At 47.1% G+C, this 26,923-nt stretch overlaps 1 protein-coding gene across 1 annotated transcript in view; it reads right to left on the bottom strand.

The window, feature by feature from the left end:
* Positions 1-26,923, bottom strand: part of LOC126540826 (uncharacterized) — a 134,697-nt gene that overhangs the window by 50,126 nt on the left and 57,648 nt on the right. The window contains exon 4 of the mRNA XM_072286198.1: positions 7,923-8,178. Within this exon, the coding sequence (XP_072142299.1) occupies positions 7,923-8,178 (256 nt within the window). The remainder of the gene's footprint in view (positions 1-7,922; positions 8,179-26,923) is intronic.

Raw genomic sequence — 26,923 nt, 5'->3', positions numbered from 1 at the left:
CTGCAGGCTCGGCAGCTGTACCAGGCAGTAGTTATTAGTTTTTTTAGCGAAAAGGCAGCATGGTTTACTGACCTGCATTGCGAAAGTCAGTGGATGAGAAGGCTGTGTCATGGCACAGCCACCGAGCCCACAAAGCGCAGGCGGGAGGCGGTGCTCTTTATACGCTGGCAGGAACGATGTTGTCGCTGCCGATTGCGCTTTCCATCCGATGTCGAGGATCCAGTGAGGGAGCGCGGCTTTCGTCGACGCTTCCGAGGCGCTCAAAACAAGGGCTCCGTAGTTACCCGTTGTGGAACGGCATTTCCAGCTGTGGTAGGACGACCGAGGAAGCGTTGAAGAGTGCTGGCAAGACGTAGGCGAAGGTAGGCACGAGTACCGGCATTGCGAAAGTCAGTGGATGAGAAGGCTGTGTCATGGCACAGCCACCGAGCCCACAAAGCGCAGGCGGGAGGCGGTGCTCTTTATACGCTGGCAGGAACGATGTTGTCGCTGCCGATTGCGCTTTCCATCCGATGTCGAGGATCCAGTGAGGGAGCGCGGCTTTCGTCGACGCTTCCGAGGCGCTCAAAACAAGGGCTCCGTAGTTACCCGTTGTGGAACGGCATTTCCAGCTGTGGTAGGACGACCGAGGAAACGTTGAAGAGTGCTGGCAAGACGTAGGCGAAGGTAGGCACGAGTACCTGCATTGCGAAAGTCAGTGGATGAGAAGGCTGTGTCATGGCACAGCCACCGAGCCTACAAAGCGCAGGCGGGAGGCGGTGCTCTTTATACGCTGGCAGGAACGATGTTGTCGCTGCCGATTGCGCTTTCCATCCGATGTCGAGGATCCAGTGAGGGAGTGCGGCTTTCGTCGACGCTTCCGAGGCGCTCAAAACAAGGGCTCCGTAGTTCCCGTTGTGGAACGGCATTTCCAGCTGTGGTAGGACGACCGAGGAAACGTTGAAGAGTGCTGGCAAGACGTAGGCGAAGGTAGGCACGAGTACCTGCATTGCGAAAGTCAGTGGATGAGAAGGCTGTGTCATGGCACAGCCACCGAGCCCACCTGTGGCACAAATCGATGCTAAGGCGCTGCACAACTTCCTTCGGAAAATTGTTCTTGATCTAGAGGCATCTGGCTTTAGAATAATCGCAGTGATCTCGGACAATAACTCCATAAACAGAAAAGCCATGTCCTACTTCGCTAAGCCGGCAAGTGTCAGCATTGTTTACCAGCATCCTGCTGACCCATCACGACCCCTGTTTTTTGTGGTGGACCCAGTTCACATACTAAAGTGTATAAGAAATAACTGGCTGAATCAAAGAAACATTGGCAAATGCATGTACTTTCCTGAACCGAAGAGTGATGAGGCTGAACCAAAGATACTTACAGCATCTTTCAAGGTATTATGCCAGCTGCACGAAGCTGAAAAGCATGAGCTCTTGAAGCTAGCACTAACGCTCACTTTGAAGGCACTGAACCCCTCAAACATGGAACGACAGAACGTTAAACTGGCCTTAAAGATTTTTAACTCATCTACTGTTGCTGATCTCAGTGTTGCAACGTTCCAGCATGCAAAGGAAACCTCTCAATATGTCGACACCATTTTGACTTGGTGGAACATTGTTAACGTCAAGACGCCAAGAAAAGGACAGCGGTTGCGAGATCAATTGCAAGGTCCAATAGTTTCATCGTCATGTCCTCAACTAGAATTCTTAGAGAGAATAGTTCAATGGCTTGATCACTGGAGAAGCCCCGAACATGACAATGGCCGCTTGACACGTGAAACGCACATAGCTTTCAGCCACACTACCCATGCCTTGCACGAACTTGCCATATACTGTCTCAAAGAGCTTCATTTCGAGTATGTTCTTTTGGGCAAATTTCAAACTGATAGCTTAGAGGAGCGCTTTGGAAAGTACCGGCAATTGTCTGGTGCCAATTACCACGTGTCTATAAGGCAGATATATGAATCCGAAAACAAATTGCGTTTGCAGAAGGTTCTGGACCTGCCAGATTTGGACATTCTACTACCACCGAGCGTGAACACGTTGGAGACAAGTGTACATTCAGGAAACAGCCAGTTTCAAGTCACTGTGACCGACTCCGACATTGAGAAAAAAACGTCAAGGCTACCGGTACTAACCTATGTTGCCGGCTATTGTGCCCATGCAGCTCTAAAAAAGCTGACATGCGCATCTTGCAGTGAAAGCCTTGTGATGCAAGACGTCGATCTAGATGACCCTGAGAATGCATTAATCACGAAGATGACAAGGGGTGGCCTTAAGTTTCCACGAGCAGTTGTAGTTAATGCTGTACTCTTTACTGAAATTATATTGGACAAGCTCAGGACACCAGAATATGCCGTACGATTTTTCAGCCTTCCTAGGCAGAAAGATACTCTTGTCGGCCTTGTGTTCGCTACCCTTCATGACTTTGAGGATGTCGATGTGTGTGATTTCGGTCATCCTGCACAGGAGGTAATGGGGCATGTTGTAAGTGCTGCAGCGAATACACTGCTGAACAACTTGTGCCGCACAGAAAACGACAAATTACGCAACGCCAAGAACGACCGAAAATTGCAGACCTTGAAGGCCTGAGATGTTTCTCATTATTTATTTTTTATTCATGAAGCTCTGTTTTGTTGAACATCTACCTATGTTTGTGTTGACAGAACCCTTGTAAAAAGAAACCTGTGGCGTAGCTAGGACTTATTTGCCTACATTATCAAAATTTAAACCCTGCATTTTGGCCAATTCAAATGTTATTTGAGTGCATTGTGCTACCTGTTTATGATTCGAACTCTCCATGCTACCGCAATCCATTATTTGCATGTTTTCCTTTAGGAATGACAGTAGGCCTCTCGTTTTTTACTTACTTTTCACCATTATCTCAGTATTTTATGAAGACCAATAAGGCCTGCAAATAAGGCGGGTGGAAATAAAATAACCACAAGAAATGGTACAACAAAGACGGAAGCTTATTCTATTTGAGAATTAGTTGTGCGTGACCCTATAATAATAAAATTTTAACAATAAAACGAACCTCCATATTCGTGTGTCCAGCGAGGACTGTTTTACGCAATGCAAGAGTGAGAATGATAATTGTATATGGAAGATTTAAAATGTTTGTTTCTGAATGCAGTTCTTATCATTTGTGAATAAAGTATATTCTGTGTCTTCAATATGCAGTTTCCTTCTTTTTTTCTTTCCGTCTAAGGTTAAAGTGACTAAGCAGCATGCAGTTTGCTTGTCTTAGTTCCGAGCAAAAATCCCAAGCACAATAAGGCCGGTCGTGTTGCGATAGACGCAAAAAAAAAAAAAAGATGTCGCCAGTCAAGTAATCTCACCCGCCGTGGTTGCTCAGTGGCTATGGTGTTGGGCTGCTGAGCACGAGGTCGCGGGATCGAATCCCGGCCACGGCGGCCGCATTTCGATGGGGGCGAAATGCGAAAACACCCGTGTACTTAGATTTAGGTGCACGTTAAAGAACCCCAGGTGGTCGAAATTTCCGGAGTCCTCCACTACGGCGTGCCTCATAACCAGAAAGTAGTTTTGGCACGTAAAACGCCATAATTACAATTACAATTCAAGTAATCTAAGGAAGGTATGAAATAATGTTGCTTTCTATGGTGGTGTTGACTGCAGTGAACCAGCGGCTCCCCCTTATTTTTTGCGTCTGCTATACGTGTCTTGCTTTGGAAACGAAGCATCTGAATTTTTCTGAAGCATCTGAATTGAAGCATCTGAGACACACTGCAAGCGCAACGAACCTAGGCGCGGAGACGCCGATGGCGTCGACTGTCCGGCCCATCCGACTAGCGTGACGTCACACCGGCGTGCGGAGACCTTACATTTTTTTCTAGGCTTTGGCAGAGCGCGGCGGTGCGTTCAAATGGCTAGCTCGTTTTTGCAGCAGAACGCACTGCGCGTCACTGGTGGCCATCTAATAATTCACGAGCAGGCAACGGATGCGCCGTTAATAGCAGGACAGCATGACGGCGGTGGTGCGAGCGCTGATACCGACGGCTCGAACGTGAATCGGAGGTTGCTTTAATTGGTAAGCCATCGAACTTCTCTAAGCAGAGATGTTACTGCAATTTGCCTTAGAATGCTTGACACAGTTTTTAGTGTCTGTGCCCATTCCGGTATTTAAGCGGTTTCCTTTCACGCCAACTAGCGTCGCTCCTTGCGTCCCACTGAATAGGTATGTGCCACTCTTCAATAAATCTCATTCACGCAATTTTCGGTCATTGGGTATGTGCTATTAACGCGACAGCGTTAAGGAGCTCGTGTCGCAGAAAAGCCGGTGTCGTCGGTGTCGGCGCCTTGGCCGTGAGCGATAAATCCCAGAAGGCACTTCATAAATAAAAAAACATCTTGCAAGATGGGCTGGTGGGAACCGAACCGTGGTCTCCGGTGTGTGAGACGGAGACGCTACCACTCAGCCACGAGTTCGTTCATTCAAAAACGGGACAAAATCGCCTCTAGTGAATGCGGTGTTGCCTTAGAAACGTGCCGTAGAAAGTTGTACTGCGGTGTATATCGGTAATTATGACCATGTAACTTACAGAAGTCGCAGTTTCACGAGTAGCGAAGTACGTTTCCGCTACATTTCTTCCGCGCACACACAGAGCCATCTTGCGGCAAACACAGAAGACCCCCTCCTCGCAATGTACGGCGCTGCCCCGACACGTGGCGCGCCACTCGCCCCATGATCGCGTCCGCCTTCATGGCGCGTCAGGGTCCGGCTATCTGTGCTGATCGCGACGTTTGGCTGGCGTAGCGCGTTTGAGTAGGCGGTACGAACGGGGTGCGATAACGCGATCGCGTTCCACTCTTGAAGGCGAAGCTTAAGCGTCCTCCAATTTTTTTTTTTTATGTTCTTCCCTTGAATACCGAAAAAGAAGCGCGTCCATCACCGCGGCCATTACGAGCGTACAGGAAGCCTTTAGCTCACTCCTTCCCGATGCCGCTTCGGCTGCGGGGGCCACCGGGGACCTTCTCAGTAGGCGTCGCCGCCACTGCGAGGTGGCTTTCAAAAGTTCAGAACTGGACGACCAGCTCTGGGCTGTCCCGGAAGCCGAAGATGCCGCCCGAGTCCAAGGACTTCGAGCCGCCACCTGATGCCACCACAACCCAAACTACCGGACCATTCTTTTTAATAAAGCTTCTATTCTTCTTCTTCTTCAAATTTCTGTGGCGCAGGGCGGAATCAAACTCGCGTTATCTAAATCGTTACCTTATCTTATAGCTGTTATCTGAATATATATTCAGACACGAACCACACACGGATTTCACGGTGGTGCCGCAATAGGCGCTGTGTATCCAGAGGGGAGCGCGAGAGAGCAGTCCCGGCTGCAGTACACGCCTCATACAATATGACTTTCGGGTGTGTTAATACGATTTGTCCATACATTGCTTCAATGCTAATCCACATATGAAAGGCAAAAATACGAGAAACCCTGACGTCATGTTCTAGAAGCCGGAGGTGCAGCCATGTTGGTGTGATAATGTTTGCGCCTCCAATCAGCTCTCTGGAGCAGGTAGACACGAGCTTTGAACTCTTATTTATACGAGCCGTTTGCATTCTGTGCTGCTGAAGCGCGTCAGAACAAGCCCTGTGAAACTTCTGCAACAGTTTTAGTGAAGCAGACGCGCACCTGTGTTTTTCCGTAGCACGTTGAAGAAGACGACGAAGACCCGTGGCGTGATTTCTTGAGTGTGTCTGTTGCTGGCTTACACTCACATACAGAAAACACAACTCTCAAGCTTATGCACCACACTCCAGTCACCTTATCTCGTGAATAGAGTGTGCTGCGAGAAAGACACAAACAGAAAAAAAAAGCATCTCACTTTTCAGAGGCCGAGAGCAGTGAGAGTTTCATTGCGAAATTGCCCCTGTGGCTTCAACCTCGTCCTCTCCTCTGGCATCTAGTGATGTCGTGCATGTCAGTAGGCTCAAGGCCTACTACACTGCTTCCTAGTCCAATCTTTAGTCGCTCCGGGACGGCGCTTTTGCAGCCGGGGGTAGCGCTACGGAGCAATATGTGCGATCACGAAAAGGCGAGCAGTGCGAAGACGACGACGACGATGAGAAGCTAGCGCGGGCTGTTGCCTCTTGGCCAAGCGCAGCGTATTTCGCTTGTAAATATACTTGTACATAGCTTTTCGTCTGTGTCTTCCTACATAACAATATTATGGCAACAATGCATGCTACCAGGGTACTTGCAGGAGAAATCAAACAACGTACCAAACTAATTAACGAAATTTCACTAAATAATTATTATTTACACTATGCCACATATTGCAAGTTACGAATTCTATCTGATGAGCTCGCAAGCCATGTCCACTTGGAATGAATTTACAGAATAGCGTCAGTTTGTAGATCTGCGCCATCGCAGTAAACAGGACTGTTGTTCCACTTAATTTTACAACAAAAAGCTATTTTATGCATTGAAGAACAAAAGTAACTGGAATGCCCATATATTTCGTCCAACACTTTGGGAATTGATATGTGGCAACTGGTGCTATCCTGTAGATTCGTTTCATATGTCTTGTAAACTCATCGGTCACAATTCATAAATTACAGTGTGTCGTAATTAATGAGCAAGTGTCACAATTCATAAATTACAGTGTGTCGTAATTAATGAGCAAGTTAATTAGTGAATTTTTGTGAGCTAGTTCAATACATTTTTTTAGTTTCTCGTGGTAGTAATGTCCGTCCTTTAGAATAATCGAGCTCAAGGTCAAGGATTGTGTATACTATCCGCCACAGGCAATATTTAAAAATTCCTAGAAACCTTAAAAATTACCACCCCATAGGTGAAAGCCTACAGTACACCCGCCTGGGTTGCTTAGTGGTTTTGATGGTGCGATGCTAAGCAAAAGGTCGCGGGATCAAATCCCGGCCCCGGGGGCTGCATTTGGATGGGGGGAAATGCTAAAACGCCCCTGTACTTCGATTAAGGTGCACATTAAAGAGCCACAGGTGGTCAAAATTAATCCGCGGTCCCCCACTACAGTGTGCTTCATAATCAGATCGTGGTTTTGGTACGGAAAACCCCGTAATTTAAAGCCTACTGTCCTATTGTCTCCAAACTCACACTTCTCCTAATGTACTTGCGTCCAGATCCTGATTTTGTGATATGTGATGGTCTGCCTGGTAAATTATGCCAGATTTAACAACGAAAATTCTGCGGAATTTAACTTGGAATAAGGCAATAACGAAGTGGTTGCTTCAATGGTTGCATTAATTCGTTGTAAAATATGCGCTGTGGGGATCTTGCCTTTTCGTTTTCATTAGTTGTGGACTATAGACCATAGCCGCTCGGCTTTCGTTAATTGTTAAAACGGGTTTACTGCTAGGAAAGCGACTTAGGCTATGCTGCGTCAGTCGCAAGGTGTAAGAAAATCAGCTGTAAAAGCGACAAAAGCTGCATTGCTGTACAGTTCAAATAAAAAAGCCTGTTTCTTCTAAAAAAGCTAAACCAAGTCAGTCAGTGACACCAGTGGATCGTCTCCTGAAATTGAAGATGGGTGTAAAACTATGTTTACTTGATTTAACTTGTGCAAAAGTTACCGTCTCTCTGTTTTGATATGTGTACACATGCTTAAGACGTGCATCACTGTTAAGGGATCGTGGCACTTCTCGCATACTGGTTATTCTTCCTTTTTAAATAAAAATCGCTCGTGTGTCTGCATTTGTCGTTGTCTGGGTGTCAGTAGACTTCCGAAACCACGGCTGCCAGTGCCTGTTGCGTCATAAGGAGGAATCTTGCAAATCTTTTCTTTTTTATTGGCGCCAGTATTCATTCATGCCCACCGAATCTTGCAAATACGTCCTTAGTTTTCTTCATGCATATGTGACTGAAGCGAAGGGATGATAACACCGAACAGGACACAATTCGCAGTGTTCTCGTCGGATAAAATATGCGAAAACTTACGTGATCCCTTCGGGTATCATAAAGGCGTTGCGGACGTCTACGATCCTTTGTCCCCATGTCGGAGCGTCCACCGTTAACACGACTGCCGAGAAGTTTGCGGCCTGAGCTCGGCGTAAGAGTTCCAGCGTGACGGTCCGGTTCTTGAAGACGTACAGCTGCAACCAGAGCGTGGCGTTTGGCGCGGCTTTTCTGACTTCTTCTACGGATGTCGAGCTCAGGGTGCTCAAGATCATCACCGTACCGGCTGCTCCGGAGGCTGCGTTTGATACGACACATTACGTCAGGCAGTAATTGTTAATCGAGAAGGTTGATAAAACACCCTTCTCTTTACGTTTGCGCTCGAATATAAACGTGCAAGTAAGGCAATTGTTCTGGTATAATTGGCTGTTTAAAATGACGCTCACTGCTTTCGTGGGAACATGGCCGTGGAGTTCTGTGACTGAACTTGAAGGAGAGGATATAATAGGCAACGGAGGGTGTGACGTAATTGTTATTGAGTGCACATACACTCGATTGCTGTAAAGGACGCGAGACCACAGAAGAAATCGCATCCGTGGGTTGTGGCGACTTCATAGTCGACACATTTTGAAGGAAGCGTTTCTCAAAAACTACTCGGATTAGCTATTAAATTTTTACATTATTTAAACACAATATCATTCCTTTCAAGCACGAGATACTTCTTCAAATGATTCTACCCGTTGGATAGCTTACAAAGGGCAGGAAAAAGCAAATTGCAAGCATGTTGGTTGGCAACGTTCTTGAAGGGCTCCTCACCAGGTCTGGCCAGTTTCAGCTGACAAGCGCCGTGCTACTGTGCGCACTAACGATCGTGTCTGTTAAGGATTACATTCCTACGTGAGATGGAGAGGGCTGAACTTTCAAACCGAACGCAGTTCGGCCTCCTCCTCACGGGCGCCGCGCTCCACGCCGAGAAGTCGATGTATATGCAACAAGTGCGCCTACGTACATAGCACTCGTGTGCCGTTGCTCGTATCGACACTTGAGTTCGCGAATTATTCAAGGCACTATCTGTCATTTGTGCAATCTGTTGCTTCAATAGACGCATTAAAGCTTAGAAAAATAATAAAACACACAAACCAAATGTCTGCGTATCCTTGTTTTACTTTGCAACGCAGCAGACGAGATGTACTTCCGTTTTGTTTCCATGTTCCGACGTCATGCAGTTGCGTACGCAAACAACGAAAATATGTAATTTCCCGTATTCCAGTGTTCCGTGTTCCAGTGCGGGATCATGCTCTATGGAACGCTTGTATCTGCCTCAATATTTGCGTAGAAGCGACTTATACCGCGAGTCAGGTGTTCGTGTGTACAGCGCGAAAATTCGTTTGCTGCGCGAAACGAGTCAAACTCAACAGCTCGCGCGTGACGGCCGTTTGTGGAAGTGCTCCGCGCAGCAAAAAACCGAGAAAAAACATAAGAAGGCGGGGTCCGTAACATATGCATTATGCCATCCTCGAGCTCCGGTATGGGCGAACGCAGGGAAATAGTTTCGCCGATGGAGCCTAGACGGGGTAAGTGGAGAGAGCGTCTCTTTAAGCACTTGCGCTCGCCTCCTGAATTCATGGATTCGTGGCACTAAAATGTCCTCCCCCCCCATCCCCCTATCTCGGCTAGTAATCACCAATTCGAAATATTCTTGCGGTAGAACGCTCCTTAGAGGGCACGTAACAACTTCCAGCAAATAACCGAAATTTCTTATGTGGCGTGGTGAGGGGCCCTTTAAGGTTGGGCGACAACCTCTGCATACACGGAAACCACCTGAGCAGGTATTTATCCATTTCATTACTTCATGGAAGGATGTCGGTTGGTTTGATTTACTCTCTGGAGCGTATTTTCATAAACTGGAGCAATCACACACTGAGGCAACCCCACTTTCCTTAACCAGGTCGTCTGTTCGGAAACACTATAATTAATATCGTGTTGGCATGACTTCATTAATGCAACCTTTATACATGTGACGGCATGACCCTTTTAATCAATCAGTGCGTGATGTCATACGACAACTCCCCTGTCTTGGATCTTGGTTGGCATGTCCAATTCCTATGCGCATCCGAGGAAATAGCGACTACATCACAAATTAGAATGCTATTTTTTATCGGCAGTTCGAAGCTTAACTTGTGTCCGCGGACTATTTAGTGAACGTGTTTAAGCTTTTGTTCACCATGTCATGAGAACATATCCACGAACTCTATTAAAAAATAATGTCAACGTACCGGAACACACATGAAACGCATTTCAGCTGCGGTACCGCCGATTTGCTATTATCAGACTCTTCTAAGCTATCCAAGTTGTGCAGTCACAGAGTGTAGAAACTCCATCCGCGACAGTGCAATGCCAATCCTGAAACTAGGTTCACAAAATGCAGGAGCAAAGTGGTTCCCCTGATACCGCTACGTGTCGGTAAAGTATATATAGCTCAAACAAAGCAGTTATTTAATAACTGAGCAGGTCAGTACAGCAATAACGTGAAAAATAGATACGTTCTCCATTCAGCAGGGCATTGTAGAAAACGTAGAGCCTCCGACAAAAATCGCTAGAGGGAACCCGGCGCGAGTTTCTGTGGGATATACAAAATCACGGTGGTTCAGCCAAGTAAGGATGGTTGTTATACTACATGGATTTGCGAAAGGTTGGGACGTGTTTTTCCGTAGCTCCGGATTTTCGCCCCGTTTGCTGGTTTTTTTTTTCGAACTCTGTTGTTTATGGACCGCTTTGGCGGTTCGTAATTACTACTGGCGCCTGTCTACAAGGTCCGTCGTCATCTACACCCTCCTGCTGCGTCGTCCAACTCGAGTTCTTGCGCGGCTTCGCGAGTGCGAGTGCCCCCGCGGCACTCGCCGCGTCGGCGCGGAGCATCCAAGCTGCTGTCCGCTGCGTCGAGGGAGCGGAACATTACCGATGCAACTGCCATCCAAGCCAGGAACGTCTCCTTCGTGGGGACAAGTGCAACGTGTGAAGGCGGTACCCTGAGCATGGATACCACCAACATGGAGCAGAACAGCCCTGCTGTCGTGGCGCACACCTCAGCCAAGAGAACGAAGGAAGCTACTGGCCTCCCATCGGATGAAAATGTAGCTCCAGCAGCACCGAAAAGACCTCGCTCATCCCAAGGCCTGCCCGCACGACCGACACGCACATCTCCTGAGTCGCCAACGACATCGTGGTACAAAGTGTGGTTATCAAGCCTCGTACTAGATATGACATGTCCACTCTGCACAACCGTATCATTCAAGCGGCCCTGGACGCCTGCCTCGAGACTTCCCGATTTCAAGGTTTTGCTCTACACAAACCCACTAATACGGTCTCAGTATGGGTGTCTGCTATGGCACTGGTTTATAAACTCGAAGAACTGCAACAAATACAAGTCTCGGAAGAGTGTGTCCTTCCAGTCCAGGCGTACCTCGCCAGTGGTACAGATTTAAGACGCTACGTGGTTAATGGCGTTGACCTTGACGAAGAACCCGAGAGGCTCCTGCAGGAACTATCGTGCCCCACACACAAGGTCGTGGCTGCTCGCTACCTAGGCAGCGGTCGTACGTGCCTAATCACGCTTCAAGGTCCTAATTCCCCACCTGAACGTATCCTGTATTACGGCTGCGTACTGCGCCCGCGTCCGTTCAAGCCTTCCGTTGTGTACTGCTACTCTTGCTTCAGACAGGGACACATGAAATCATCCTGCCCCTACCCACCTGAGGACGACACCATGGAGCCTGAACCGTCGGCATCGTTTAGATGCGGCCTATGCCAAACAAACGATCATGACATCACTTCCACGACGTGTCCTACGAAGTTGAAGGCCACCAAGAAGGCTCGACAACGCCATTCTCGACAGCCAGCAAGGACCCCTCGAGATTCATCAATGAAACAAGTCCATGTGTACAACCGTTACGCCGTTCTGGCCTCGCTGGAAGAGGACGCTAGCCAGGTGACAAAAGCAAGTACAGCGACAAGTGATGCTGCCACTCGTACCTATAGCGCAGCTGCTAGGTCGTCCACTTCACGACCGCAACGGGCATCACAATCGATAGAAGACACGCCGCTTCCTTTGGCAGACGAAGAGTTCGAGATCGACGCTCGCCTGGCCAACCTTGAAAAGGAAATCCAACGTCTCAAGGAACGCCGTACAGTGCTCCGGCGTCGTCATGACGGAGCGCGGCCGTCGCATTCGCCGTCGACGTCTAGTCCTGCTCATATGGCTAACCCGGCATCTGTGTCGAAGCCTCTTTCACCCCAAGAACTCCTGCGCTTCGTTGCGCAACAGCTCCAGCATCTCACCTCGGTTCTACTGGCCAATTTTAATCTATAATGGCTGCTACGTCTTCAAGTGTGCCAGAAGGCATCTTACAGTGGAATTGTCGCGGCATCGCGGGGAAGGTCGGAGAGCTGCGTCAGCGTCTCAGATAAGGGAAGCTGCGTGTTTGGGCTCTACTGCTTCAAGAATCCAACCGCCTGCCACCCATTCCAGGATTTTTTTTTTTTTTTTAATGCGAGGATAAATGCCTCAGGGCATACAAGGGTATGTGATGGGGGTGAATAAGGATGATTAAATGAATGAAAGAAGATTTGCTGACTTAATGAAGTCCAAGAGGGACCGATAATGCGGTCCCTGCGTCCAAGCAGTGTAATGGCTCAGATTATGCGGCGAGAGTCCCGCTGCTGCGAGGTGCCGGAGCCTCGTCGGTTTGAGTCATTGTGGCATACTCATCGCCTTCAATGTTGGATCGCAGGAGTGCTACGCCCGATGTCCCTTGAGGAAAGGCTGCAGCGTATGTAAGATGCACTCTTCATCAGACTCGAGTTGATCTTTCACGGTGGTGTACTCTATGGCAAGAAGTCGTGGCCGTATTGGTTCGTCTCCAACGCACGGACGTTATCATCGTTTCATACTGTGCCCGCCCCTACAGCGATCGTGCGGCTCGGTTGTGTCTCGACTGGCTGGCGCACCTACGACAGAAACATCCTGGTTGCCCCATTATGGTCGCAGGAGATTTTAACGCGCCCCACACCACATGGGGATACGCTATTTCCAGTGCGCGTGGTACATGTGTGCTGAACACATTTATGGACGCCCAATTCACTCTGCTTAATAATGTGTCAGTGCCTACTCATCGGCGAGACCACCCTCGCGCGCCGCCACACTCACCGGACTTATCTTGGTGGCTAGGAAGGACGACCGTCTCGTGGTCATGTGAACCCGACTGCTGGGGTAGCGACCATCATCCGATTCACCTTGGCTTATCTTCGGGAGGAACAGGCCGCCTCCGCCGACTATGTCGAGTGGTGGACTGGGATCCATACAGGGCGGTATCAGAAAGCAATGTATCCAACTTCATGGTGGGCCCGTCCCATTGTCTTAAGGCGGCATTAGTTGAGGCGACACGTACGTCGTGGGTTGATGAATCGCGAACCGCTCCTGATTTGCAACTTCTGCGTCTCTGGGCGTCGCGCCGCCAAGCAGAACTTGCATCAGAACGCGACCCTGCATCAAATACCCTTCGCTTAGAGGCCCAACGCCTTACTGCAGTAGCTCGGCGCCATGAACACCGCTTAGAACGCGGCCGCTGGATGGACTGGTGCTCTTCTCTCGGACCTTCGTCGTCCAATGCCTCCATTTGGCGCACCTTCCGAGTAATGGAACGTGGTCGGCGCCCTCCAGAGCCCGCAGCCTGCGCCCTGTTAGCATCAGGCCAGACACCAGCAGTATTCGCAGAAACTGTCGCCCACACCTTTTTTCCGGCTTTGCACACAGCACCGCCTCCCTTCGTTGTTCAAGACTGCCTTCCCGCGGACGCAGGCACGCCGCCTACGCTCTCTGACATCGAGGGTATACAAGCTGCCTTCACTATGGCGGAATTTTTAGCGGCAATCGACCTGTCGAAGCCATGCAAGGCACCAGGACCGGATGGCATACCGTATGAACATTATAAAAACACGGAAGGCAAGGTTCTCGAAGTGCTGTTGGGGGCCATAAACGAAGCTTGGGCTACAGGAGTCATTCCCGATTCTTGGCGGCATGCAGAAATGGTCCCTATTCCCAAACCCGGAAAACCCCAAGATAATATCGCTCATATGCGCCCAATAGCACTAACCTCAACGTTAGGCAAGCTGATGGAGCGTATGCTCGCGACACGTATTACATGGTGGCTCGAGCGGTACTCATGGTATCATCCTGGCCAAATCGGGTTCCGTGCTCATCTATGCGCAGAGGATGGCCTTGCGTACCTATCTTCTATGGTTCTCATAGGAGGCCGCTCCCGAAGAATTCGCACGATTCTGGCAATGGATATTCGTAAAGCATACGACCATGTGAGTCACGAAGCGATTGTCGAAATTCTCCATTGGCTTCAGTTCCCTAGCCGTGTCAGCACATTCGTCGAAGCCTTCCTGTGCGCTCGCACCTTCTCCATTCGCCTGGCTGGCCAAGCAGCAGGTCAGTTCGTCGCACATCGGGGTGTCCCACAAGGATCTGTGCTCGCACCAGTCCTTTTCAATATTTCTCTCCTTCTACTAGCCTGGAAGCTAGCCACGATACATAACACACAGTACATAATGTACGCAGATGACATCACTGTCTGGTCAGTTGATCCTGAAATCTGCCACCAAGAACAAGCCCTCCAAAAGGCCCTAAACAGGACGCACAACTGGTGTGCTCAGATAGGCCTTGATATTTTCAAGGACAAGACGACATACATGTCAGTAGCGAACAAGTATGGGCGCCGTCTACTGGCACTCCGGCCTCTTCAGTTAACTCTGGATCAGCAACCATTACACTAGGCTTCAACTCTCCGTGTACTCGGCCTTGAAATGGATTGCTCCGGATCTGCGGGACCATGGGTCAAGAATGCAAAGCAACAGGCTGCAGAAACGATACAGTTGATACGTCGGATTGCGAAGAAATCTGGCGGAGCGAGCACCAACATGGCTCGCCTTCTTGTCCGTTCTGTATTTCAACCACGACTCGTCTACAGAGACCAGTTTCATCATCTCACGAAGGCACGATGGGCTCGCCTTGAGGCCATTAATAACGAAGCTATGCCGGCCATAACGGGACTACCACGTCTCACTCCGTTGCCAACCCTACAGGCTGAGTCCCAACTCAACACTATTGACGAACTCGTACACCAACGTCGATGCGCGCGCGCCCTAAAGCCATCATATTTCGGCTCGGCTGCTTCACTGGCCCGGTACATGGGACACGAAATAGACAATCCAGCATCTACGAGACCCGATGTAGCTCCGTGGAAAAGGGTACAATTAAGTGACAATAAGCCTCTTGGTCGTCTGTATAGCCCGGTTCCTCGTCAGGCGAATGCCCATGTTTCCCGCCTTCACCGTGCCGATGACAATCAAGACGATGCGACTCTTGTAGCATACACTGATGCCAGTGTTAACGGCACCATAATTCACACAGCTCTCGTGTGTCCATTGATACCAGAGGCAGGCCAAACGTGCTCGTATGTTGCCGATCCTGCACCACCGGCCTACCTTGCCGAGCTTGCTGCCATACGAGACGGCTTGGCCGCGTTGCTACCTACTGTTCAAGATGCTCGATACTCTCAACTCATCATTCGCACAGACTCGACTCAAGCCATCCACGACATACGTAGGGTATCTCGGTCCACTCTATTGTCAGATAGCATTAACCGTCTTGCTGCCACTACGTATATCCTCATACGCGTCCAGTGGGTTCCTCGAGCAGCCTTGCCGGGTCTCCTTGAAGCAGATATGGCAACCCACCCACAGATTACAACATACCCACTTCCACATTTCCCTGAAGACGCCTGTGGACGACTGATCCGGGAAAAGGAAAACCTCCGACGTACCACACGAGCTCTCATACCTCCGTGTGGGTCAGACCTCCCTGGTGGGTTAACCCGCCGAGAGGAGGTTACGTTAAGGATGCTACGTGTCGGGGTCGCGCTCACCCCGTCTGTGACCGCTCTCTGGCCACAACAATACCATGGTCCTTACGGCTCATCGTGCCCATTTTGCAACACAGGAATCCAAAATGTGACAGTGACACACCTATTATGGACGTGCCCAGGACTTCATCTAAGCCGTCTCCGCCATCTCGGGGCAACAGGCCTCCGGCCTGGCCGCCCACCCGACCTTGAACGTTGGATTCATGGACCCCACCATCGTTCACTCCTAGATTTTTTGCACGAGTCGAACCTATTCGTGTATTTCTAACATTTTTTGTATTATGCCTAAGGGCATGCTTTCGAATTAAAAAAAAATTGCGAAAGGTTCATCTTTGTGGCTTCAAATGGCTTTGAACTCTGCAAAGTAATCATTTTCAACAAATTATCGCATTATAAATGCAACAGTTCGCAATCGCTATGCATGCGCGAAGAGACCATTTCGCGTTCTGTGTTTTAAAAGATAGTATTGCTTCAAAATGCACGCAAATAAAGGTGGATACATTGTGGATACAGCCACGAGAACGCCTCAACCAACAAGCATGAATATCAGACAAATACATGTGTGAACCGTGATTAACAAGCTATGCAGTCCGATCGCAGTGCCATGCTTTCTAATAGTTTTAAAGCGAAACGCTATGGTCAAAAAATAAGCAGACGCAACGCACATCTTGGAATCTGTGTGAAGTGAAGCTTTCGTGAACGCTTATTCAAATGCAACGTATTTGACGATTTCATTCCAAAGCCTTGGCGCAAATGAAACTGGCGCTTGGACGCATGCGTTCTTGCGCGCAAGTGCTACGCGATGACACACGCTCGGCCATCATCTCAAAATGATAGTTGGCGATGGTACGACGGAAGCATGCGTGCGACCATGGTCTGGCTGTGCTGGGGGACCCATGTTTGATCTCAACATTGAACACGTAATTGAAATTGTTTTTGCGGGACATATTCACAAGACAGGAGCATCACTTAGCAACCATGGTCATTAAATCCCGGGAAGGTTCGCGAAGAAGGTGTCGCTTTCAAAAAATATGGAGAACGCCTAAGGTTTCCCTTTAAGAGTGGAACGAGACAGCATTAAAATATCCCTGAGTGCTTCTCACGCTTCCCTATAACTGCAGCTTATGTAGCCGGAATGTTTACCGAGAAGTGCTGGTGGTGAACGCTATGCCCGAAGGCGAGCTTTGTAGTTTTTTGTTCTATGTTGTGCAAGGAACCAAGAGCACCGCAACGCTCCTACAAGGGTCCCTCGATGCCCCTGCTAAGACAGACCGCAAAAGGCAGCTGGGAAACGCTGTCGCGTAAAATTGGGTCTGTCGTTGAGTTTCCGCGTAGCAGAATTATATTTTTATCCTTTGAACTATACCTATATAGTCCTCTCAACATGACCTTCACGAGCAAGTTAAAAAACTTGGCTTATTCCTCTCCCTGCGGTATAAATGTTGTTGCAAGATGATATTACAAAAAGACGGACAAATCAAAGAGGAAACAAAATGTAACAAAAAAAATATTGCATCAATATTTCAGTTCATTCTTCTACCGAAGAATTGTTTACGGCGCATTTCTAGGAGGTCAACCCACTGCGATTCCGCTGGATAGAATGCAGCTGAGTTTCATAACTTGAGACCTTTGTCACAACCTCTCGGAGTCCGTGTAAATATTGACAGTACGTAAGCAGTGAAAGAGGCAAGGAACAGGTTTCAGTTTAAATAACACATTTTTGACACATAGATGAGGCGATCATAACTTTTATGCTTTGATGAATAGCCCTTTCTGAAAACCGCAAATTCTTCTCTTTGATTGAAGTCCGGCGTTTGCATTACTCGACTTTAAATCACCTTAGTGAATATTTGTTACCACGCCGAAAGCACGCTAATAGTTACTGAATCCTCTAAGTCTATTTTCTCACGTGTAGGTATCAGGTTGGCATCCCTTTAAGTCTAAGACAATTTAACTCATGTGGCTTGGGTATGGAGACAGAAGATTGCTCCATCTTCAAACACTTTCCCGTCGTGATGCCTTACAATGGAGTTCCAGCTTCATCGCTGCTTACACAGTGACTCCAATTTCTATGAACCTTATTCTGATCGTAGCTACGTGTGTCTTCTGGGTAATGTACACTTAAGCATAGATTTTTTTAGTCCCCTTTACCCTTAACGAAATTGCTGATCACACTATTGTTCTTACATTAACGGTGAACATGTTACTTTATTTTATTCCGCTTTCTCCAGCTGAGTCCTTACTTCATAAGGGTTTAATAACGTTTAATACTACTACTACTACTCCACGTTTTCTTCTTGCTGATTTCACCACTTCATATTTATTTACTGCTTCCTATGCAAAAGTATATAGATGTATGTGCAAATACTATGCATAATATACGCATATAATGTGCATACCTTATGCGTATAGAATTACAGTATGTGCGTGGAGTTATTTCGTACTTAATTGATCAACTATTATTGCTTACTGTCATTGTTTCTTTGTTGTTCGTATATATATATATATATATATATATATATATATATATATATATATATATATATATATATATATATATATATATTTACATTCTTTAGTCGCTGGAGCTTTTCTGAAATAACTGGGATAGACAACTCTTGGTGGCGCCATTTTCGAATACCTTGACTTAATTAGCGACAAAGAATCACAAATACTGTTTCCTGAAACTTTTGGATGTTATTATTTTGAATGTGGCCTATTTTTGTCTGCTTCACCAGTTTGGATAATTCAGCCACCTTAAGCTTGTCTTTTGCTTCGAAAAACTCATATTGAGTCGTTTCCTCGCGAAGTCACTTGTTTGTGATAGATCACCCGTTTCCTGTCTAACTGGCTTACCTCAGACAAGCAGTCACTAAGTGAGGTGCCGCGCCGATGTTCGTTGCAAGGCATGCAAAGGAAGGCACGCAACATCCATGTGTCGACGTCGTGCACCTGGGCCATCGACTCAACAGCCACGCAACGTTGGTGGACGCCTATATAGGAACACTTAAGTTGAGCAGTTAGGCGTCAAGTCATGCAACATGCAGGAACAGCAGTTCGGCGAGTTCGAATGCGTACTGTTGTGTACAGTTTTTTCATGAATGGAAGGAGATGATAGAGCGTGCTACTCACAGATTACGGTGGACAATTAGAGCTAGAGCACATTCATCCTTAAGAGATAATTGAGAAAGCTAGTCTGCGAATTTAAATGATACGAAAAAAATCCCCGTAGGTTCGTTTAGAGGAGGAGAGACTGAACTGAACATGAAAGTGATCTAAGTCAAAATAAAGAAGGACCCTACATCGGAACAAATCCCTATTCAGGCGCTCGAGATGGCCGTAATATCCTGTGACGTCCTACCATCGCTACCATTGGAATACAAGAAAGTGTAAAATCACTAAGTCTTTCTTTGGCTGATCACACTACGAAGGCGGGCCGTGAAATTGCAGCTATCGAGACATGAATATTCAATGAAGCCGATTATTATTTGACACGAGTCTCTGGTCACGTTCGCTTCGACGAGAAATAATGTTTATAGAAAGAACTTCGGGTTGTTCGGTTCAAGGGCCATTAGATATTCGTTCTACGCCACTGAAACCTTCAGCAGTTATGGTCCTTACGGTCACTGGAAACTCATACTATCTTCGATGAGACCTGCAGAACTGATGTGATTTCGAATGCATTGGAATGACGGAAAAACCAAGAACAAAACCAAGCGGTTGCCGTGTGATAGCTGATTTCTGAAGTGAAGGCGCTAAAATGACGGAGGACAAAGAAGAAACGCCCAACTATCCATCCTAACGCCGTGTGATAGGATACGTCAGACAAACCATGGAGTTCAACGCAGGCAGATATCAAATGGCTACCATGGAAGGATGACGTAATATCGGATCACAATAAGCCAATTGCAGAGCAGAGGCTTATGCAAGTGACTACTAAATTATGCAAGGAATGCGATGAGTTGCAGACCTACGACAAAGCTATCAGCGAGTGTTTCGAGGGAGAAGTAGCAGAAAACGTCGAAGAAACTCCAGGATCATACAGAATAAATTTATTATATGCCGCACCAGGCAGTGATCAAGAGAGAAAGAGCCACGTCAAAGATACGCATAGTCTCTGACGCATCTTCAAGGTATAATTCAGGAAAATCCTTCAATGACAACTTAGCATATGGACCCAACCTGAACTCCGACATCACAGGTTTGCTGGTGAACTTTGCACGGCACAGTATTACAATGTCTGCGGACTTGGAAAAAGCACTTCAGCGGATAGCGATAGAACAACATGACTGAGACGAACTGCGCTTTCTGTGGTGGGAAGAAACACTCAGCCAATCTACACCGCGCCCGGAGATAAAGGCATGACTAATGACAAGCGCAACAGTTAGCCCGCTGCGCAACTGCGCAAAGAAGCAAGATGTAGTTTTCTTAAAGCAGAAATGAATTTGGGAAAATTGACTTCAAATGACGCTAAACTACGAAATCTGTTTGATGAAGTCGGGGAAGTGTTAGGTGGAAAAAGGGTACTGGTTTCGGCTGGTTGGTTACAATTCATAATCAGTGCCATTTGCGCACCACTTGGAACGAGGACTGAGGGACGACGGACACAAGCGCAAACTTTCAACTGGTTGTAATGGTAGGGAGTCAAGTGGTTTATATGCATAAATGTGATATACCATGAAAGACATCATTAAACATTCATGTGCAATCAACAACAAACACTTGCAGGCGTACATTCGCAATAGCAAGATTAATTCCATATAAGAATAGGCGTTGTATGTAAGGCACACATGTCTATGGCCTACGTAACTATCACTGCGCTTTCGCAAACTCCGGCCCCGTTAATATAACTAATTTATTTTTGTGATAGTTCCATTGAAGCCACACTGATGGAGTGTTTCCCAAGGCAATAAATTTTTGCCGCTTCAATTATCTCACGTACCGTCTGATTATTGGGCGTTGCTACAACCTTGCAGTCACTGAACAATGACTTATAATAGCAATTCTGACAGTGTAAACGCAGTTGCCCTTGCAATGTCCTGTGTACGTTATTGTTATGTTCCTGAAGGCTAAGCTTCAGGCATCTGCCCGTCGGGCCAGTGTACTTTTCCGCGCAGTCAAGCGCAGCATCATACACCACTTTTTCTCCGCAATCTACGAACTGGTTGATGTCGTTATTCGTACATGTCAGCTTACTTGCACGACTTTCCCCCGTTTCTTTATATAGTGACGCTGACATGTGTGGCGCCGTGAAACCACTTTCAGAAAAGTGGTTTTCAGAAAATGAGAAAACAGGAACAAATGAAAGTTTTGGAACTGCAATGGAATTTCGTCGAAGACGTGCTGTGTTTTGCAGACACTACTTGGTAAAAGTACATTTACGAACTGGTTGATGTCGTTATTTGTACATGTCAGCTTACTTGTACGACTTTTCCCCGTTTCTTTATATAGTGACGCTGACTTGTGTGGCGCCGTAAAACCACTTTCAGAAAAGTGGTTTTCAGAAAATCAGAAAACAGGAACAAATGAAGGTTTTGGAACTGCAATGGAACTTCGTCGAAGACGTGCTGTGTTTTCCAGACACTACTTGGTAAAAGTACATTTACGAACTGGTTGATGTCGTTATTTGTACATGTCAGCTTACTTGTACGACTTTCCCCCGTTTTATTAGATAGTGACGCTGACTTGTGTGGCGCCGTGAAACCACTTTCAGAAAAGTGGTTTTCAGAAAATCAGAAAACAGGAACAAATCAAGGTTTTGGAACTGAAATGGAACTTCGTCGAAGACGTGCTGTGTTTTCCAGACACTACTTGGTACTTTCAAAACTACTTGGTACTTTCGTACTACAACTTTCGAAACGACAGATTTTCCGAGTTACAGCGAGGCTATACGATTCTTTAGGCTCTTTGAAACCATTTTTATTAGAACCAAGTTATTGCTACAAAAGAGTTGGATAGAAAAGCTAAAATGTGACGATTCACTACCACGCCAGCACCGATTAGTGTGGAAAGAGTAGGCAGACGTGCTTCAGCAAGTGGTTAATTTCACTGTAAATAGACACTATGATTGTAACAGGTAAGCTGAATTGAAAGTATCAAATATGCATGTTTTCTCTGACGCAAGTCCGAAGGCGTACGCAGCAGCAGCACACATAGAACAAGAATGCTCAGATGGAAGCAAAAGAGTGACTTTGCTCATCGCCAAACGTAGAGTCGCTCCAATTAGAGAAATCACGCTGGCAAGGCTCGAGTTATTGGCTGCCACAGTATCGGTCGGCTTCGCTAGTTACATAACTGATAGTTTTTATAAGAAAACGAGCATTATGAAATTCTTCACTGACGCACAAGTTCCGCTCTGTTGGATCAACTAAACCAAGACGAAATAACTATTTGTTCGCAATGGCACAGAACAAATCAAGAGCAAGCCCAAGGAGAGTTAATGGGGTTATGTGTATGTGTGTTATGGTTATTAGTGAAGAGAATCATTGCGGATTTTGAGGCAAACTGTATTAAAATGAAGGATATCTTAAACAGTGACTTATTGTGGAAGGGACCCACATGGATCGAGAACAAGAAACAAAGGCCTGATTATTAAAATAAATTGGACGGTGAAGCCAAAGAAGAAATGGTGGAAAGCATGACTACCACAATGAGTCGGGAAAGGTAGTCGACCTTAGCAGATTCGGATGGTACAGAAGGGCACCGCGAGTTGCAGCGCGGGTGACGCGTTACGTCAGAAATCTCAGGAGGGAAGCGAAAACAGGTTCGATAGTAGCGGTAAAGTTGGACGTGGCAGAGTTTGGGCTCGTTAAGTTAGAGCAGAAAACGTTAGACAAGACAGTAACAAAAATAAATGACAAGATTAACATGTACAGCACGGACATCTTGAGAGGCGATCAGGGCTTCGTAAGAGTGCAAGAGGCTTCAATGTGGCGATCCAGCTTTGACAAGAAGCATCCTACTGTATAGTACTTTACTGCACCGATGCAGCAGTGGCGTAGAGGTAGAACACCCGCCTCACGTGCAAAAGGTCCGTGGTTCGAGTCCTGGTGCCGCGCAATTTTCCACCGGATTCTAAAAAAAACCCGCGTGTTGATAAAATTGCATAAACAGGCCTGGAGTGTGGCCTGATCCCGGTGACCAGAACTGGTAACGCACTCCCTCACCAGAGCAGGATTGACCACCCTGGTGCAGTATTGGCCACAACCTCCTATATGAACACAACGATCGAACCCCGGCCCTCAGTCCCCAGCAGCTGCGAAGCAACTGAACACGGCGGCGGTCAGACCTGCGACGCAGCAGAGGGTGCTAAGAATCCCTGGCTCCGGACAGGCCGCCATTGGAAAATCAACCTGGCAACGCTTCACGCTAGAACGTTACCTAGTGAAGCGAGTCTAGCAGTGGTATTGGAGGAATTAGAGGGCAGTAAATGGGATATAATAGGGCTCAGTGAAGTTAGGAGGCCGAAAGAAGCATATACAGTGCTAAAAAGTGGGCACGTCCTGTGCTACCGGGGCTCAGCGGAGAGACGAGAACTAGGAGTCGGATTCCTGATTAATAAGAATATTAATAAGAATGACCTTGACCGTACCGGAAACTTGGAAGAACGCTAACATAATCCAAGCCCATAGGAAAGGGGACGCCAAGGACTTGAAAAATTATAGACCGATCAGCTTACTGTCAGTTGCCTACAAAGTATTTACTAAGGTAATGGCAAATAGAATCAGGAGCACCTTTGACCTTTGCCATTGAGCACCTTTGCCATTGACCTTTGAGCACCTTTGACTTCTGTCAAGCAAAGGACCAGGCAGGATTCCGTAAAAGCTACTCAACAATAGACCATATTCACACTATCAATCAGGTGATAGAGAAATGTGCGGAATATAACCAACCTTTATATATAGCTTTCATTGATTACGAGAAAGAGTTTGATTCAGTCGAAACCTCAGCAGTCATGGAGGCATTAAGGAGTCAGGCTATAGACGAGCTGTATGTAAAAATACTGAAAGATATCTATAGCGGCTCCACAGCCACTGTAGTCCTCCATAAAAAAAGCAACAAAATCCGAATAAACAAAGGCGTCAGGCAGGGAGATACGATCTCTCCAATGCTATTCACAGCATGTTTACAGGAGGTATTCAGATACCTGGATTGGGAAGAATTGGGGATAAACGTTAATGGAGAATACCTTAGTAACTTGCGATTCGCTGATGATGTTGCCTTGCTGAGTAACTCAGGGGACCAATTCCAGTGCATGCTCACTGACCTGGAGAGGCAAAGCAGAAGAGTGGGTGTAAAAATTAATCTGCAGAAAACTAAAGTAATGTTTTGCAGTCTCGGAAGAGAACAGCAGTTTACAATAGGTAGCGAGGCACTGGAAGTGGTAAGGGAATACATATACTTAGGGCATGTAGTGACGGCGGATCCGGATCATGAGACGGAAATAATCAGAAGAATAAGAATGGGCTGGGGTGCGTTTGGCAGGCATTCTCAGATCATGAACAGCAGGTTGCCATTATTCCTCAAGAGAAAAGTGTATAATAGCTGTGTCTTACCAGTACTCACATACGGGGCAGAAACCTGGAGGCTTACGAAAAGGGTTCTACTTAAATTGAGGACGACGCAACGAGCTATGGAAAGAAGAATGATGGGTGGAACGTTAAGGGATAAGTAAAGAGCAGATTGTGTGAGGGAACAAACGCGAGTTAATGACGTCTTAGTTGAAATCAAGAAAAAGAAATGGACATGGGCAGGACATGTAATGAGGAGGGAAGATAACCGATTGTCATTAAGGGTTACGGACTGGATTCCAAGGGACGGGTAGCGTAGCAGGGGGCGGCAGAAAGTTAGGTGGGCGGATGAGATTAAAAAGTTTGCAGGGACAACATGGGCACAATTAGTACATGACCGGAGTTGTTGGAGAAGTATGGGAGATGCCTTTGCCCTGCAGTAGGCGTAACCAGGCTTATGATGATATGTATTGTCTGAATTCGCGGTCGATTGCATTATGTTATACAATTTCTTTGCGCTTTGTCAAGGAATCGGAAGAATGATTGGAAGCGCATATGCACACGAAGTGTTCGCCAAGAGCATCGGCTTAGTCTTCCATAGTATTAGCTTCGTCATCCATTAGGGGCAAGGATGAATTTCGTGATAATTTAGCCTGCTTAGGGCGCTCCATACTTTTGTCTCCTGAGTGCATACATTTATAGCGAAAAAAAACCTTTCCAAGCTTGCCCTGCTTTCCTGTCATTTACCATTTTTAATCTCGTCAACATTTTCAACACTACAACATGGATGTAGTTTGCCCTAGACTTCATTTTATCTCCGTCATGCGTGTCCGCGATCAGCATTGCACCAGGCGGCCCGTGTTTTGCATCATTGACCATTTGCTTGAGGAATAAACGTTTTAGCCTGGCCAATGATAACAGAGATAAAACATGATATAACATGATCTATATATTAAAATTGCTTGTAAAATCTCGTGACAAATAGGTGGATTCCATGAAACATTTCTGATAAGCTGATGCTTGTGCCCACTGAAAGACATGTGGAGGGGAGTCATGTTGTTTAGCTAAGTTTAAGGCACCGAGGAAGGGGTCACTTCCAAATGAACCTTTCATTACGTTCCATTCTTAAGTTAGCGAAAAGAGAAGCAGAGCCAATCGACAGCTCCATTGATGAATATGATTTATGATGAAAATTGTAATAGGTTGGTTCCTTCTTACTGAAGAGGCACACACCTTTACAACAAAGATTTCTGTGACTAGGCCTTTCGCGTCGCATCGTGAGGCTCCCCTCAGCCTGTTGCGAGCGTGAAAATCACCCACGAGCTGACCAATCTATCTAGAACGCTGTTTTACCGAGATGAGTTGGGGGCACGCGCATACACACCCACACAACACACACACACACACACATATATATATATATATATATATATATATATATATATATATATATATATATGGCTGAGTGGCTGAGTCAGACCGTCCGAAAACGGCCTTGATCACACCTGACGGTTTATTTGAATTCACCGTGATGCCATTTGGCCTGTGTAATGCGCATGCCACATTTGAAAGAATGATGGACAACATCTTGCGTGGCCTGAAATGACAGATATGCCTGTGTTATCTGGACGACATCGTTATCTTTTCACCGGACTTTCCTTCCCACTCACTTCGACTTGAACGCGTCCTAAAGTGCATCGCCGATGCTGGCCTCCAGCTTAACTTGAAGAAGTGTCACTTCGCTGCCCGGCAGCTGGTCATCCTCGGCCATGTCGTATCGAAAGAAGGTGTACTCCCTGATCCGGCGAAACTACAAGCTGTTGCCCAGTTTCCCCAACCAACGACTTTGCAAGAACTGCGCAGCTTCATTGGATTGGCGTCATACTTTCGCCGTTTCATCCGCAATTTTGCCACTATAATAGCACCTTTAACGCAGCTTCTTCATGGTGGCCACAACCTTTCAACCTGGTCACCGGATTGCGATGCTGCCTTCACAAAGCTGCGTCGTCTCTTGAAGTCACCACCAATCCTGCGCCATTTCGACCCAAGTGCTCCAACTGAAATACACACGGATGCCAGTGGCGTTGGCCTTGGGGCCGTTCTCGCTCAGAGAAAGGCTGGCTTCGATGAGTCCGTCGTTGCCTTCGCCAGTCGTGCACTCACTAAACCTGAATCGAACTATTCTGTCGCAGAAAAGGAATGCCTGGCTATAATGTGGGCCATAACCAAATTCCGTCTGTATCTTTATGGCCGCCCGTTTGACGTCATAACTGATCACCATTCGCTGTGCTGGCTTTCGCCCTTAAAAGAACAAGCCGGTCGTCTTGCTCGATGGGCCCTTCAACTGCAGGAGTACGACATTCGCGTGCTGTATCCTTCTGGCAGAAAACATTCGGATGCGCATGCCTTGTCTCGTTTCCCGAAGGCCTCATTGTCCGAGTCTTCCCTTGCTGCCACGGACATTCTTCTGGAGCAGAAGAAAGACCCATGGATTGTGTCCATGCTGCATTTTTTGTCCAGCCCATCGACACCCACTACCAATCGCGCA

The sequence above is a fragment of the Dermacentor andersoni genome, chromosome 2 (genome assembly GCF_023375885.2).
Source record: "Dermacentor andersoni chromosome 2, qqDerAnde1_hic_scaffold, whole genome shotgun sequence".
Classification (NCBI taxonomy): Eukaryota; Metazoa; Arthropoda; class Arachnida; order Ixodida; family Ixodidae; genus Dermacentor; species Dermacentor andersoni.
This window is presented reverse-complemented; position numbering and strand designations above follow the sequence as displayed.